The following is a 17,973-nucleotide window of genomic DNA, read 5'->3' as shown; positions in this document are numbered from 1 at the left end:
GACTATGCTACCCAAAGCATCTACAGATTCAATGCAATCCCTATCAAAGTACCAATGGCACTTTTCACAGAACTAGAAAAAAAATTTTCACAACTTGTATGGAAACACAAAAGACCCTGAATAACCATAGCAATCTTGAGAAAGAAAAACAGAGCTGGAGGAATCATGCTCCTGGACTTCAGACTATACTACAAAGCTACAGTAATCAAGACAGTATGGTACTGGCACAAAAACAGAAATATAGATCAATGGAACAGGATAGGAAGTCCAGAGGTAAACCCATACACATATGGTCACCTTATCTTTGATAAAGGAGGCAAGAATATACAATGGAGAAAAGATACCCTCTTCAATAAGTGGTGCTGGGAAAACTGCACACCTATATGTAAAAGAATGAAATTAGAACACTTTCTAACACCATACACAAAAATAAACTCAAAACGGATTAAAGACCTAAATGTAAGGCCAGACACTATAAAACTCTTAGAGGAAAACATAGGCAGAATACTCTATGACATAAAACACAGCAAGATCCTTTCTGACCCACCTCCTAGAGAAATGGAAATAAAAACAAAAATAAACAAATGGGACCTAATGAAACTTAAAAGCTTTTGTACAGCAAAGGAAACCATAAACAAGATGAAAAGACAACCCTCAGAATGGGAGAAAATATTTGCAAATGAAGCAACTGACAAAGGATTAATCTCCAAAATATACAAGCAGCTCATGCAGCGCAATATCAAAAAACAAACAACCCAATCCAAAGATGGGCAGAAAACATAAATAGACATTTCTCCAAAGAAGATATACAGATTTCCAGCAAACACATGAAAGGATGCTCAACATCACTAATCATTAGAGAAATGCAAATCAAAATGACAATGAGGTATCACCTCACACCAGTCAGAATGGCCATCATCAAAAAATCTACAAGCAATAAATGCTGGAGAGGGTGTGGAGAAAAGGGAACCCTCTTACACTGTTGGTGAGAATGTAAATTAATACAGCCACTATGGAGAACAGTATGGAGGTTCCTTAAAAAACTAAAAATAGAAATACCATATGACCCAGCAATCCCGCTACTGGGCATATACCCTGAGAAAACCATAATTCAAAAAGAGACATGTACCACAATGTTCATTGCAGCACTATTTACAATAGCCAAGACATGGAAGCAACCGAAGTGTCCATTGACAGATGAATGGATAAAGAAGATGTGGCACATATATACAATGGAATATTACTCAGCCATAAAAAGAAACGAAATTGAGTAATTTGTAGTGAGGTGGATGGACCTGGAGTCTGTCATACAGAGTGAAGTAAGTCAGAAAGAGAAAAACAAATACTGTATGCTAACACATATATATGGAATCTAAAAAAAAATGGTTCTGATGAACCTAGGGTCAGGACAGGAATAAAGACACAGATGTAGAGAATGGATTTGAGGACATGGGAGCTGGGGGGGGGAAGGGTAAGCTGGGATGAAGTGAGAGAGTAGCATTGACATATATACACTACCAAATGTAAAATAGATAGCTAGTGGGAAGCAACTGTATAGCACAGGGAGATCAGCTCGGTGCTTTGTGACCACCTAGAGGAGTGGGATAGGGAGGATGGGAGGAGATGCAAGAGGGAGGGGATATGGGGATGTATGTATACATATAGCTGATTCACTTTGTTATAGAGCAGAAACTAACACAATATTGTAAAGGAATTATACTCCAATAAAGATGTGAATTTAAAAAAAAAAAAAACGAAAAAGAATAAAAATAAAAAAGCATTCCCCAACAACAAAAAAAAGAGAGTAGCAAATATTCTTTCATTTTCACAAGTTTTATAATTTATTTCCAGAACATTTATTGGAAAGGCATTTAGAAAATTATTTTATATTTCTTTAAAAAAAGAGAATGTAACGTATTTTATAGCTTTAAACCATAGTGATTAAATAGCTTCACCAGAATAGTAGGCGAACCAAGAAGTCACCATTTTACATTCCTTTTCTGAATCTCCTCTAATTACCAAAAAATGTCCTCTTGAGATAGAGGTTAAAATTAGGATGCTAAATTAGGTAAGTCTCTTCCTTACCTGTTCTGTAGGGTAGGTTGCCTGTTGAAAGCAGAAAATAATGCATTGCTGTGCATATGTAATTGTACAAATAATTGCCTCTATCATTTAAAAATATCATTTGCAAAAATGGCATCTATGATTAATTATGTACATTTATCATTGAGTCGACTGGGGTACATTATAAAATCCTTTCCCTAAGCTCATGAATCTTTCCTCTCTTCTTATTTCTTTCAATGCAAGTTGTTTATTAATTCAAAATTTTTGTTACTCCTTAAGCCATAATTCATCTACACAGGAACCAGCAACTAATTTGCCCTCTGGCTGTAGAGGGGTTGCTTTTTGACTTGTGGTATCAAGGAACAAGGGTGATAACGTTTAAAATCTCCCCTCATATAATAATGCTTCTAAAACTGAAATCCTGGGATAGGGATCATTTATTGATATATAAGTATCTCCATTACCATTTCTTCAACCGCAAACTGAACGTTGTTGGGCTTCAATGTCAAATGGTACCAAGGAAAGAAAAAAAATTAATAAAAAACATAAAAGTATATAGTAGTTCTGAAATCCTGACATGTACAACTTACCTAATGTAAATATAATGTAATTAATGATAGTAGCAACTAACCAAGAGCAGACTTTGTACTTAACATAAGTCCTCCTACTGGTCTCCCAGCTTCTCTGCTCTGCCCTGGATTCTCAGAATATCCAGATTGAGCCTCTGAAACTTCAGTCTGACCCTCAGCTCTAAACCCTTAACTCTTCCCATCTCACTCAAAGTAAGAGTCACAGTGGAAGTAAAAGTCGCAATCTTTACAAAGGCCTGTGATGCCTGGAAGATCTGGCCCCTACTGCCTCCTAGGACTTTATCTCCTTCTGCTGGTTCCTTCATTCAACTCTCCCCAGCCAGGGTGGCATCCCCCAATACTCTGGACACTTTCCCCACTCAGACCCCTGTGCTTGCTATTCCTTCTGCCTGGATTGCTTTTCCCTGTATTCATGTGGCTGCTCCCTTACCTCTCTAACTTGGCATGTATCACTCTTCAATGTACCATATATTTTATCTGTTAGTCTTATTTGTTAATTTCTCTCTCCACTAGGAAGGAAACTCCATAGGGCAGGGATTTTAATCTGTTTGGTTCACTGATGAATTCTCAGCTCTTAGAACAGTACTGGACACAGAGTAAGTGCTCAATAAGTGTTTGTTGATTGAACAAATAATTGTGTACTGTATTTTAATTTGTTAGATCTGGCGGCTCTCTTCCCCAGCATAGGCAAGATGGTTGCTGGCAGCCCCAAACCTATATCCACATAACTCAAAATCCCCAAAGAAGAAGAGAGGCCCTCTCAATCCTGGCTTCATTCACAAATCTCAGTGAGGCCCTGACCAGCCTGATTGACCCTGTGGTGATAAGGGTGCGGTGGTATGGTAGTGTGCTATGTCATGGCAATGGATAGCGTCACCGGATGAGAGAAGGAGAGATTCTCTGAAGAAAGGATTTTAGGCAGGCAGGCAGCATTATTACTCTTTAGGACCCAACACTTTTATGGTAAATTGTTTTCTTGTCTGTCACCTGATAGACTGTAATATATACTCTGTGAGGGCAGGGACCAGCTCTGTCTTACTTACTACTATATCCTCAAGGCATAGCACATATTAGATGCTCAATAAATTTATGAATGAATGAAAAAATAAATGAATGGCAAGCTACTCGCAGCGGAGGGTGGGCAAATGTTTGGAGGCCTCACAACAAAGGAGGACATTAGATGAGTTAAATGTTTCAGGTATTATGCTGAGACTCTTGGGTGGAGATGTTTACAATTTGGATTTGCCTGTCACGCTGACCAGGCACCCTTTCCTGGGACTACTACTTCAGGAATTAGAACTGAATTTGCCTCAGTTCCTTTCATTTTCTTTGCTCCATAGTTGACTGGCTCCCTTTGAGGTTGCCGCCTTCCTTCTTTAGAAATGGAGAGACCCTCCTTTAGGTCTGTCTCTAGGTTGCAAGTACTTCCTCAAGGCTGTTTTTGTACATCTCTGCTGGGGTTCATTGTGCGGAACTTCTCTGGTTAAACTTTCTGAGGGAAATCTTTCATTTCCAAGTCTTTGAGAGGCACTTAACTGTCCCTCCCTCTCATCCCCACTGCCTTTTGTATAGCCCTGAGATCTGGTTCCTCACAGAAAACACAAGGGAAAACACAGTGTAAAGTACTAGTACACTATTTTCCTTCCCTCACTGAATATATATTAATAGAGTGTCTACTGTGTGCTGTGTACAGTGCTAAGCTCTAGAGAGGTGATGGGGAGCAACTGAACTAGAAGGGGAAATGGAGGAAATGCCACACAGGTATACAGTTTCAATCAGGGGACCAGTGTGGATAGTTTGAAGGGAACTCGGTGCCATGTGGCTAGAGGAGTCCTGCTCTATTCTATGGAGTCAGAAGAGACTTCCCCTAGAAAATGGCATCTGAGCTGAGACTTGAAGGATGAATATGAGTCAAACAGGTGGGACTCTAAATGTTTCCGGCAGAGGGGGCACCTGGAGACAGGGAGATGCATGGCTTCTTTGAGGACATGAGAGGAAGTCATTGTGGCTGGAGTTAGTGAGCGTGGGGAGGGTCCTGTAAGATGAGGTCAGAGAGGAAGGCAAGGATCAGCTCATGCAGGGGTTGGTAGCCATGTTAAGAATTTTATCTTGATTTTGACAGGTATGGGAAGCCATTAACTGGTAGAGTGTGACGGTTCCCTCTGGAACAGATCACTCCAGCTGCAGAATGCAGTAAATATCGGATGGAGGTAAGAGTGGGTGGCTGAGATTGGTTCGGAGGCAACTTGATATAGAAATGAGAAATCGAGAAACGAAGCATTACATCCCTTGACAGAATACTGAGTCCATTGCTTTATCAAGTCTGTTACCGAGAAATTCTCATTTGGGAACTGATGGGGGTCTTTATCCTGATCCACAAAGAAAATATAATTGGAGCTATGAATATGAATGTGATTGTTAAAGATCATGTCAGTAAAGAAAGAAAAGATGGCTAAAGAAAAACACCTATATTTAAGGGCTGGACATTCATACCACAAATATGTATTGTGTTCACTATGTGCCTGGCACCGGGCTGTGAGTCATAGTCAAGCAGGCAGAAGAAACTAGTTGGAGACAAAAGAAGAGAACTCTGAACATGTGGAGTAACAAACATCAAAGAGGAAGAAGGTCTCAAGAAGAAAGGGTGGCCAGTGGTTCAGTTGCTGCAGAGGAAGAAAGTGAGATGAATGCTGACAAGACAACTTTGAGTCTGGATTAGACTCCACCCTAGGTGGCACAGATTAGAAACTGAGGCTAGTAAATAGACTTAGGGGGATTACATATAAGGAACTTGACAAAACTTTCTCCCATTTTAGAACTTTAAATTATAGGCAGAGAAGACTTGATATATAACATTTCACTTTATATCTCACTTCCTTGAAACCCATCTATTCCACCTATGGAAAGAGGGCTGTACATCCCCAGTCCTGCCATGGCTGTCAGCCAAGAGCAGAGATGTTGTAATTTGAGGCTGACAGCAAGATGACCCTTACCGGGTCACTACAGTTTCTGTCTTGTGCCAGATCCTCCTGCTGAAAGATGGAGGTGTCATGACGTTAAATCAATGTAGCGAGTGATGTGGAGATTTGAGATGAAGCTAAACATAGCTTCCTTTGATTTTACCTTTTCATTTTTTCTGGCTGGACACCACTTTAGAAGAAGAATCACCTCTGGATAAATCATCTCTTCAGGCTTGCTATTCTAACCAAATGACATTATGCTAAGAGGATCAGAAGGGCCTGAATGTTAATTGTGTTCATTTAGGGTTCCATGTAAAGTTTTTACTGAAGAAAAAAGACTCCCTATGAAATTTGTGAAGTAGCAGAAACAAACACTCCTATGAGAAATATTCAGAAAACGATGTCACCAATTACAGATTTAGTTACTTATTTATTTTAAAGTTTCAGTTTTTTTTTGAGTAAATAAATTTATTTATTTATTTTTGGCTGCTTTGGGTCTTCGTTGCTGCGTGCAGGCATTCTCTAGTTGTGGCGAGCAGGGGCTACTCTTCGTTGTGGTGCGCGGGCTTCTCACTGCCGTGGCTTCTCTTGTTGTGGAGCATGGGCTCTAGGCACACAGACTTCAGTAGTTGTGGCTCGCGGGCTCTAGAGCACAGGCTCAGTAGTTGTGGCACACGGGCTTAGTTGCTCCGTGGCATGTGGGATCTCCCCAGACCAGGGCTTGAACCCGTGTCCCCTGCATTGGCAGGCGGATTCTTAACCCCTGGGCCACCAGGGAAGTTCCCCAAGTACAGATTTAGCACCAAGTAACTCAGTAATGGAAATCAAAGTTATGAAAGAATAACATGAATTTGAGGTGAATAATATCCAAAATTTTACTTCCGATAATTTAAGAAATGGATGAATCTGTTGTCTATTGCTGTATAACAAATCACCCCAAAATTTAGTTGTTCAAAACAAGGACCATTTATTGAGGACAGGATTCTTTGGGTGGGCAGTTTAGGCTGGGCTCAGCTGTGAAGCTCTTCTAGTCTCAGCTGGAAATTTCTCATGTATCTGCTGGTCGCTGCCAGTCAGCTGGTCAGCTCTGCATCTGGGGATTGCCTGGGACAATGGGGGTGTATGAGCTACGTGTCTCTCATCAACCAGAAAGCTAGCTTCAGCTTGTCCATATGGCCATTGGGCAGGGTTCCTAGAGAAAGAGTGGAAACTTGAATGCCTCTTGAGGTGTGGTTCAGAATTAGCTCAACAGCCTTTCAGCCAAAGGATGTCCAAGGTCAGCTCAGATTCAAGGGGTGAAAAAATAGACTCTCTACTGATGCGAGGGGCTAACTGCAAAGTTAAACTGTACGGGAGAAAACCTTTTGGCCATTTTGCTATCTATCACAGATTCTGCGTCATTTTTATCCTATTTGAGTCACATATTGGTAGATAAAATGTATAATATTTGAACAATACTTTTGGAACGGGAAATGTCTTTATTTTTAGCTTTGATGGCAGTTTCAAACTAGGACCTCCCTCACAGCAACCAGTTAGGATGAGATTTTATTAACAGAATATTTTTTACTTCATTCTTGTTTCTGTAACTATAAAGAAAATCCTCATGTTTTCAGTGGTTGTTAGTCTAGGTGTGTGTGACATAACCAATCACAGACAAAGCAGGACTTCTTAGTGGCAAGGAACACTACCTAGCTGCTGGCCTGGAAATCCTTTATAAAGAGTTCAGAATTGCCACTGGGAAAAGGGCATTTACTTGACAAATGGTGCTATTTCCATTTTTGTCTGCCCAATTTTATATTTCCTCTTATTAAAATGGCAAATTCAGGCCCCAGAATAAATTGAACCAATGAAATACATAACTGGAAGATACACACTTCACCACTTCACTCTGTAATATGTAGACATCTTATGAATGCAAGGACATTTCATGGAAAGGGAGTTTTAAAATTACTTTGTATGCATATAGAGAAAACAAAACTTTTTGATGTCTTGGCTCAAACTGAATAGGATCTCACTTAATAGCCCATGTAGTACTTTAAGATGATTTATTATTATGCTAATATTGTAATGTAATATTTATTAAACATTGGAAGTGTGCAGAATACTAGCTAGTCCACATAAAAGATCCTGATGGATTTCAAGGAAAAGGGCTAAGAAAAGCACTTTCCTAATCCATAGGAACGGAGGGTAATTCAGAATCTAGATGAACCAATAAATTCTATTTAATTTAGTATACATCATATGCCCCCAAAAAGGTAGACTAATGGAAAATGAGAGTGATAATCTCTGATTAAAAGGTAATCATTTTAACGGCACATTTTCCTTCCAGACTTGAGTTTAGAAAGAGTCATTTCAGTAAAATATTTCTCATTTTAAGTTTTGGAGTGCTCAGCTGCTGTGCTCTCAAAGAGAGTGCTCTGAGGATGGCCCCAAACTCGTGAACCAAGAGGGGAAGGCATCTCACCATTACCACTTCACCCAGGAAGACCTGCACTTAGTTCTATATGGGGTCATCCCCAGCCCTCAGAACTCCGCCCGCCTGCACCACGCGATTTCAGGCCTCCTGGTCCCCACAGACAGCTCTGGGTCTGATTCTCTTCCTCAGACTCTGGATAACGACTCCCTTCAGCTACCAGAAGGTCTCTGCCTCGGGCAGACGAAATTCGGTGAAGTGGCACATTTTGGTGTGTTCTTCAGTAGCCCTGTCACAAACAAAGGAGTCAGGTTCGGGCCCTTTCAGGGTAAAGTGGTCAACACCAGCTAAGTCAGGATGTACGGGGGTAATTCCCTGATGTGAGACATCTTTGAAGATGGTCATTTGAGCCACTTTATTGATGGAAAAGGAGGTGCAGGGAATTGGATGTCCTATGTCAACTGAGCTCGTTTCCCCATGGAGCAGAACCTAGTTGCCGTACAATGTCAAGGGCAGATCTTTTATGAAAGCTGCAAGGAGATCTACCAGAACCCAGAGCTCCTTGTGTGGTATGGAGATTGCTATGAGAAGTTTTTGGACATTCCCGTGAGCCTGCAGGTCATAAAGCAGGGGAACCAGGCATCAGGGCCCTCGGAAGAGTCTGCAGAAGGGTACAGGTGTGAAAGATGTGGAAAAGTATTTACCTACAAATATTACAGGGACAAGCATCTCAAGTACACCCCGTGTGTGGACAAGGGTGACAGGAAATTTCCTTGTTCTTTATGCAAACGATCCTTTGAGAAGTGAGAACGGCTCCGGATCCATATCCTTCACGTTCATGAGAAGCATCGGCCTCACAAGTGTTCTACGTGTGGGAAATGTTCCTCTCAATCTTCCAACCTAAACAAACACATGAGAGTCCACTCTGGAGACAGACTTTAGCACTGGGTGTATTGTACAAAGAAGTTCACTGCCTCTAGTATACTCCAAACACATATCAGGAAGCACCCCGGGGAGAAGCCCTTCAAATGCAAGTACTGTGCCAAATCTTTTGCGTCCCTTGCTGCCCACGACAGCTATGTCCGACGCTTACACAAGGAGGATGGCGGCCATTCCTGTTACATCTGTGGAAAATCCTTCCCGGATCAAGAAGCCTTCTACTCCCACATGAAGTTTCATGAAGACTGCTAGCCCTCAGAGAGTTTGCGGACAGTGCCTCTGTATTTCTGTCTTGATGTTTCTTGTTTGTAGGTGTATATTACAAACAAATGATAGTTAGATTGAGATGAGAAACAGATTAATGGAACGGACCAATTAGTAGAATTTACCAGATTTCTTGACTGTGGTTTTAACAGCTTTCACAGAAACATCTTTCACAATTTCTAACAAGAATGGAGTTTTGTTGAATTCACCTAGAAATAATGAAAGCTGGATGTTAATAGTGCTTAAAGGTCTGGAAACTCAACATCAACCCTGAAAGGGACTGTATTCAGGGAGTAGAGTCTTTGATTTCGCGATTAAAAAAAAAAGGAGGCTTTTTCTCTACTATTTGCCCCTGGCCTGCAATTGTAATATGTCTGTGGCCATCCCCTGTTATACTTCTTAACAGAATAAATTCTTTAAAAATCAAAAAAAAAAAAAAGTTTTGGCCAATAATCCTCTCCATTATTATCTGATGTTCTAAAATCACAAGTTACAGTGGTTTCTATAGAGACCAGCTTTATAACTATTATTCCAAAATGAAATACCTTTAAAAAATTATACCCTAACTGTAACTTTATGACATCACAATAAAATTTACAATGTTGGCATAAGGTATTTGGAAGTCTCAGACTAGAGTTATAAATCTGCGGTAAGAGGACAATTTTCCTAAAAAATAAATAATATACTTTGAAAGACCATCTCTACCATGGCCAAGAAAAATGGGAAAAAATTTGAGACAATTATTTAGACGACTACAAAAAAAAAAAAAAATCCACACTCCACAATATCCCCTGAGACTTTTATGTAAAAAATATGCACATAATTTGAGGAAAGAGTTTCTTAGTTTGCCATAATTCTATTTTGCTTAGCCAGTTTAGATCTGGGGAGAAAAAGTAAAGCCAATGCTAAAAAGGGGCTTAGAAACAGCATTTCCTATTTCATGAAATCATGCTCACTGACTAAGGGTTATATCCTCTGCTCGTCTTTAAATAGAATTCTCACGGAAGTTGATGAAAATCTTGGGTGAACATTGATTGAAAAATAAGTTCTTTCTCTGTCTGTATATATGCTCATAAATATGCTACATGTGTATATATGTGTATGTACATAACGGCATCAATTAAATTTTTAAAAAAGATGTTCTAGCCTTGGGGGGGGTCTATAAACAAGTAAAAAATACAAAAGCACACAAACTTACATGCTTTTTGGATGATGGTAGATGTAGCTGGTGGGAGAAAAGTATCCTAATTATTAGTTTGTATATATTTGAGAAAAAAAGTACAGGTTAACTTTATTTCTGAAAAGGCTACAAATATTCTTTTTATTTAAATAAAGGTATGCTGTAGATATCTATGTTGCCATTGTAATAAAACATAAATACAAATTTTTATTTATTATTTATTTATTTATTTTGTAATGTGCATTCATGGTAATCTGTATTCCTTTAAGCAAGGAGTGTAATATTATTTAATAATTCACAAAGACCATTTTAGGATAGTATACTTAGTTGATTGATTAGATTTTTAAAATGCAGATAGATTTTATTTGGTGATTTTTATTTAAAAATTTGAAGAGGGAAAATACAGAGCAGTAAAAGTACATACATGTTCAAATAGTAAAAGACAAGACAAACATTTCTCATGGGAATAATATCACCTACCAATATCAGCTTTATGGTTGAATATTGGCCACATAGCTCTGTGGTATATATACTGAAGTCTAGCTAATGAAAAGTGATGTGGAAATTGATTGAATCAACCAGTTCTTGTTTTCTTCTTTCGAAATTATATGTAAGCACATACACATTTGTAATACAAAGAAACATAACACATATTTACATATGTACCTAATTATTTGGTTTAGCTGTTTATCAAAATGACTGCTCAAAATTCTGTATGTTTAAAAAGTTTACTATGTAGGTCTTATTTAAACTATATTTTGAAATGAGCAAAACAATACATAGGCAATTCATAAGTAAGAACTTCTAAAAATGCCTCTTTAAGGATATTTCAGCAACTTGTAAAACTGCTTCTACTTATGCACAGACTTCAAGAGAAGGCATGCTGGGAAACAAACTCCAGGAAGTGCCAGAAAATTAAAGAGAGAATGAGGAAAAGTGGAAAATTCATGATGGAATTTGAAGGTCACAGCTGAAGGTAAAGACATAGTACTCTATTTAGTAGAGGTTTTTTTTCCTCCCTCTTTTAGGCTGCACGCAGGAGAGGCAACTAGATCAGAAATAGAAAAGGAGCATTTCCTAAGGTCTGTAAGGAAAGAAAAGCTAGTGAAGAGTTATTCCTAAAGATTCTGAGAAAGCTGTTATAAAAGGGGGTAAAGAAGGGAGAAGCCTTCATTAAGTAACTTCAAATAGTCTGTGCACAGGATAGCTGGGTGACAGTTTGGTGATAGAACCTGGGTTCTTAGGCCTTTGGAATGAATTCTAAAGTTCTAGGAAGATAGATAGCAGGGTTAGCTTAAATACCATTATGTTAGTCACCTGTTAGAAAGTTTTTTTGTCTAATTATTATTTTTTAAATCTTTGCTCTTGGGTTTATTTCCTTTATTATTTCTTCTGGGTATAACTGCTATATTAAACAAGAGTTGCTTAGTCTGTGGACTCTGGGGTTTGATACACCAGCTTGTTTCGTTTATTTATCTGGACACTTGACTCAATAGATCTCCACTTCTATCTGGAGGCAGCTAATACAAAAAGGAAGTCCAGACTAGTCTAAAAAAAAGGAAGACTAATCCATATTTAAAAGTAAGCTTTGCCCTGCAACCACGTCTTGGAGATGGTATTCTGTTTTGTGCTATGTGAAAGTTATTTTTATAGTATCACTTCATTTTAATAGAGAGGATCATGAAATTCAGTTCTTGGAAGTATCAACTTTCCTGCCTTGATGGTTAGCTGGGACATTTCTAAGTACAGAACTTACTTTTTTTTTTTTTCCTGAAATATTGAACTCATTAAGGTAAAAAGAAATTACCTAGATCAGTGATTCTCTATTCTCTATGCTAATTAGAATTCCCTGGAGAGCTTTTAAAAATTACAGATCCAAAATCCCGGCCCCTAACCTAAAACAGGGAGTGGGGCCTTGGCATGTTCTTTTTTAAAAATCTCTCAAGGTGATTCTAACTCGTAGCCAAGGTTAGAACACCCACCTAGATAGTTCAAGGCCAAAAAATAATAAATAAACAAATAAATAGAAAGATAAATCCCTATCTGTATTTTAATTTGAAGCATTGCTTCAGTGTCATTTTTTCAGTGTCATTTGTTTTAAAACCACCAGTGCACTCGGTTACCGGTAGCTTTAAATCCAAATATATTTAGAATATAGCTACGCCCTTTTACAGTCCATTTCCAACCAACTTTTCAGGTCTCAGCTCCCTACAACCCTGTTTCAATGTTGTTGAACTCAAAGTAATTGAACACTCCCTGCACCTTTATTCCTCCATGATTTAGCTTCTTGCTGTTTTCTCTCTGACATACTTGAACCTCCTTCTGAACTTGGCAAAACGCTACTTATCCTTTAAATGGCCAACTTTAGAGTCATTGCCTCTGTGACACTGGGCTAATCATAATTATTTTCTGTAATGCTGATTTGTATAAATTCAAATCACTTCAATATTTTCCTGAGGAGACAAAGCCACATTATCTAATGATACGTATATTTAATACCTCTCTTCAAACTTTATCTAAGTATGTATCTGTCATATTGCTGCTTAGTTACTCCAATATCAATAATTACTTAGGTATATAATCCCAGAAGGAGGCATTTGATTTAAGTTTATGAATTATTTCTCATAGACATTTGAATTATGTTCTGAACAGTTGGAAATTCCAATGTGTTTTATTCCAACTCCCTGAATCATTTTAAGGAAAACCATCATGTATGAATTTTTTTTTCTGCTTAAAATGAGACTATCCAGACTTTAGAACAAATTGGAAATATTTAAAATATCAGAACATCCATATTCTTTTGATATATTGATTTTTCACATTTGCTTACAGTATGTGTTTTAAATAGGAAATAAGTGGATATAATTTCTTTCTCTTTACTCCTTTTGGCTTTGATGCCACAGGAAGCCAGCTTGCTAACTCCCTGATACCTGATATTTCCCTGACTAAAAAGTCTCTCCGATGAGAATCAGCATTTTCTCCAAGATAGGAGTCGTGAATTCTCATCTTCCTAAAGATACACATGTCCCTTAAAAGGGTCCAGAATATTTCCTGCAAAACTGCCTCAGTCATACGAGCACCTATTAGAGCTACTATCAGAAAGACTGAGGGAAGAAATGCATCCTTCCCACAACAGAAAAAAAAAGTGCACCCTAAAATAGACCAAGAACTTGAACATCAGCAAAACTGGGGGGGCACTGGGCGGGGGGAATCAGATAACGCTTTAAGTGAAAATTTGATTTAAAAAATTAAAGCTTATCCTTCAGTTCTCTAGCTGAAGTTTTCCGACTTCTCACTGCTGGAATTTTGTGAAATATACAGATGGTTGAGAAGAATTTGTATTAATATTCTGAATTTACGTTTCTTAATTTAGGAAGGTGGTTGGTTTGTTAGGGTGGTCTGTAGTGCAATCTATAATTACACCGATTGCAACTTATATCTACTCACAAAACAGAAGAGTTACTTTTCTAGGACAATTTCAGGTCTCTGCAGATAGGGAAAATTTCTGTAATTGAGAAACTACTCAACTTCTAGGCAAGAGCCCGTGACATCCAGATAATCCCATGCCGATGTGGACTGTTCCTTTCCTCTCAAATCGGTATTGTTCATGACCCCAGATTCTCCATCAAACTCAATGCCGGCTGAACTATAGGCAATAGCCCCGCTGGGTGCGGACTGCAGGCCAACCACTGGAGGGCGTCTGGACGCTTCCAAACAGCTCCGAAGCGCCTGGAAATCTAGAGCTCGAGGACTGGAAAGCGCAGGAGGAAGAACGTGATCTTTGATTTTATTGGGCTAATAAGTAAAGGGAAGAACAGGCAGGTTTGGGAGCAAAAGTACGCTGTTTTCTTTCTTGGGATTAGCCCTTCTCGCCGAGGCAGCAAATTCCCTAGAGAGTTAGAGAGAGTAATACCACTCAGGCCCCAGCCCGCGGAGCCCCACGAGGGCGAGTCTCGAGAGTTTGTAGCCCCGCAGTGCCGGGCGCCTGGCTAGCTTCCCGGGCGCTGGAGGACACCGGCACACGTTCCGAGGCGCGAGGACCGCCTCGCTGTCAGGTGATCGCGCGACGGTGGCGGCCGAGGGCCTGAGGCACTGCAACCTGCTCTAGAAACCCGGGAACGCAAGGCCTTTTCCAATAATAAAGGAATTCCTTCCCTGACCTCCATTTCTTCCCCCACCGGGTTCGTTCAAAGCATTTATCCTTTGGGGAGTGGGCAGTGAACCAACTTCGGAGTTGAAATAGAAAAGGTGTACGGTATTTCGGGTGGGCTACCCTGCCGCATTCATTTCCTCCCTGCCGAAGATTCGCACTGAATTGTAATCACTTTACCCTGTGATTTTCTCGATCTAAAAAAAAAATGTGTTTTCAAAGCATCACTTTAAAGAAAAGTCTTGCTTGCTGCTCATGAACCTTTAAATCCCTGGTAGTAAGAGGGGAGTTGAAAGGCACATGAGAGATGCTCAGGTTTCCAGATAGCCCGGCGCCGGGCAATGCGCCTTGTGAAGAACAGGGCAGAGATTTCCAAGAACACGTAGTCACTGTCGTTGCCTGCCAGCCGGCTGCTGGAACTGCGTGTCACTTGAGGGGCCCCGGAGACAGATTTCGGCTCTCCGGCTACAGGGTGGGAACCGGTTCCTTTGTAACTGAAAGACCCTACTCTCAGCTAAAAAGATGTCAAATCATTCCTCAGGCCAGACGGAATTCAGCATCCAAAGGGTTACGCGCGGCTGCCGGGTTCGGGCGGAGGAGAGGGCGCCTCAGCACTCCCAGTAATTCAATTAGTCAGGTTTCTGGAAGGTAGGGCCCGGGAGGGGGGTTAGGAGGCGTGGGGAAGGGAGGAGATTAGGAAAACGCCTCTTTCTCGTGGAGCAGACCAATCCGGTTGGAGTAAAGAGAGAGGAAAAAAAACCCGATCTGTAAGCAAACAGCAGGCCTTTCCCTGACTGGCTGCTCCAGCCACCCCCCACCCCTTCCCAAGTAAACTGCGAGGGAAAAAAAAAAAAAAAAAAAAGCAGCCCACATGACCCGGGCCGCGGCTGCAGCAGCGCTGGCTAGGCTCGGGCTGGCGGCGCCTCCCCCTCTCGGTCCCGAGCTCACACCGGCGCTCGCGCCGCCCGCCGACCCCGCGCCCTGCGCTCCACGCCCACCACCCCCACCACCCGCGCCGCCCACGTCCACGTTCACGCGCGCGGCCTCGCGCTCCGGTACGGCGGCTGCTGCTGGGTTGCCGAGGCTGTCGGCTTTACACGCAGGTCATTAACGAGGGGGCGTGCCCGAGGAAATTTTTCCCATAAAGCATTTTTTCTCTCTCTCTTTTTTTTCTCTTTTGCAAAACTGACTTTTACCCCTTTCCACTTCTCGCCAGTCGTTTCAATCCCTCCCGGGCTGCTCGTGCTGCTGCTGCTGCTGCACTCAAGTTTATTTTCCCGCCTGGTAAAGGTTTTGGGATTCTGTCGGTGGTTTTCACCTCTTGTTGCTGCTGTGCCCAAGGAGGGAAAGAGGAGCAGCTGCGGGAGGGTCGGGAAGGTTTTCTGATGTAGTCATCGGGGAGGTGCCACACGCTCTCGTGCGCGCTCTCTTTTTTTTTCTCCTTTCGCATTTCAAACTGATTGATGCCTCTCTACAAGTTGCCGGGCTTGGGGTCGGACCAGTCGGAGTCGCAGGGACACTTCTGAGAGCTCACCCAGGGCTCTTGGCACCGCGTCTGGGGGCTCATTCTTGCTCCCGGAAGGCGATCGGAGACTGACATCAGCCCATCCAGGAGTTGGAGGGATTCATTTGAAAGTGATTGTTTCCCCTCCCGCTCTCCTGCTGAACAGTTGGATTGGCATCGTCCTGCAGGTTTCGGCATCCCAGCTCCGCCTGGCTGGCTGGTTCAGACCTCTGCTCTCCATTCACTCTGGTGCACCGACTCCCGGCCAAGAAAAGCACGCGCGAGAAATCCCCGAGACTCAGGCAGCGGCCGGGGTGTCGCCTCCCGCCACCGTCGCAGTCCGACTCCGACAGGGGACCTGCCGGAAGACGCGAAAAGCCAAACTTTTCTTTGAGGTTTGCGAGGCAAGACCGCTCCTCGCCCGCTTAGCTGCCGCTTAACCAGTTCCAGGACGCCGGCGGGGCTGGGTTTCTGGCTCCAGATCTCCACCCTTCTCGGCGCACCGCCCCGAACCCGTAGCACCTACGAGACTCCTCCGAGATTTCCAGGGGTTACCGGGTTAAAGCACAGAGGAGGCGGGGGAAGGGGGTCCTCAGACTTCCAGGACCACAGGCGGGAAGCCCCCCCCCCATCCACACGGAGCCCTCTTCCTGCAGTTTCCTACAGGCCGCCAAAGTAACTTGGAGCGAAGCGGGGCGCAGTGCGAGGGCCCTGGGCGGCGGCGGAGCCGTGCGCAGCCCGCGGCGCCGACGCTGAGCCGGGCCCGGCGGGCCAGTGTATGTCTCCCCGCGGCCGTGGCGCGCAACTCCCGGTGACTGTGCAGCGTGCGCCGCCGCCTGCCCCAACCCGCGCTGCCGCCGCCCGGCCCGGCGCGCACCTCCTTCTCCCGGGGTGACCGGCCTGCCGCCGCCGCCCGAGACACAGCTTGGCACCCCTTCCCCCGCCCTCGCCGCCGCCAGCACACACACACACGCACGCTTCTCTCCATCTTGTGATTCCTTTTTTTTCCTCCTGAGCCCTCCAGTGGGGGTGCGAGTTTGCCTTTACTCCCCCCACTCCTCCACCTTTTTTTCTCTCTCTCTCCTCCCCCTCCTCAGCTTGGTGTGCGCCTCTTCCTTTTCTCGCCCCTCTTCATTTTTATTTATTCATATTTATTTGGCTCCCGCTCTCCCGCTCTCTCTCGCCCCTTCTCCCTCCCTCCCTCCCTCCCTCCGGATCCCTGATCTCTCCCCGGAGTGGCGCGTCGGCGGCTCCGCCGCTGGCCAGGCGTGATGTTGCACGTGGAGATGTTGACGCTGCTGTTTCTTGTGCTCTGGATGTGTGTGTTCAGCCAGGACCCTGGCTCCAAGGCCGTCGCCGACCGCTACGCCGTCTACTGGAACAGCAGCAACCCCAGGTAAGGCAATGGGGGGCGGAGAGCCGGGGCTACCCGGGCCTCGGGGCCCTGCGGAAGGAGCGGCGGCGCCGTGGACCCGCGCGCATCGGCCGACAGCGGCGCGCACCCTCAGAGTCTGCGTCGCCCGGGCGCGGATGGCTTTCGAGGCGCCCGCGGGAAACGCTCACTTCGTGCTCCTCATTGTTGAGGTGCGGCAGGGACCCTGAGTGCCCCTGGGCGTCCCCGGGGCTGCCCAGACCCGCTGCTTCTGCGAAGCCCGGGGAGACTCGGAAAAGGCGAGAGCCCGGGAGTCGAGACTTCGCTTCCCACCCTGGCAGGCTGGCCAGCATCCCGATCCAGGCGCGGCGCTTGGGCACGGGGAGCCCTGGGTGCAAGCCGTCAGGAGCTCCCTCTTGGAGCGTGGCTGCGCAGGGACTGCGGGGAGAACCCGCTAAACATCCCCAAAGTGGGTTTTTTTTGTTGTTTCTTAAAATTTTTCCTTCCCTTTTCCCCGGTGCGCTCAGAAAGCGCACT

General features: G+C 43.4%; 1 protein-coding gene and 1 pseudogene across 5 annotated transcripts in view; both read left to right on the top strand.

Annotated features, from left to right (window-relative positions):
* Positions 1 to 4,858: 4,858 nt before the first annotated feature.
* LOC118892508 lies at positions 4,859 to 9,218 on the top strand (annotated as a pseudogene).
* Positions 9,219 to 15,584: 6,366 nt separating this feature from the next.
* Positions 15,585 to 17,973, top strand: part of EFNA5 (ephrin A5) — a 276,961-nt gene continuing 274,572 nt past the window's right edge. For all 5 annotated transcript variants that reach the window (XR_005019448.1, XR_005019447.1, XR_005019446.1 and 2 more), the window contains exon 1: positions 15,585 to 17,460. Coding sequence is in view for 2 of the 5 variants with exons in the window: in XM_036848661.1 (XP_036704556.1) it covers positions 17,336 to 17,460 (125 nt within the window). In the remaining 3 variants the exon portion in view is untranslated. The remainder of the gene's footprint in view (positions 17,461 to 17,973) is intronic.

This window comes from Balaenoptera musculus, chromosome 3, assembly GCF_009873245.2.
Source record: "Balaenoptera musculus isolate JJ_BM4_2016_0621 chromosome 3, mBalMus1.pri.v3, whole genome shotgun sequence".
Classification (NCBI taxonomy): Eukaryota; Metazoa; Chordata; class Mammalia; order Artiodactyla; family Balaenopteridae; genus Balaenoptera; species Balaenoptera musculus.
The sequence above is the reverse complement of the archived record's forward strand: the minus strand, read 5'-3'. Positions and strand labels throughout refer to the sequence as shown.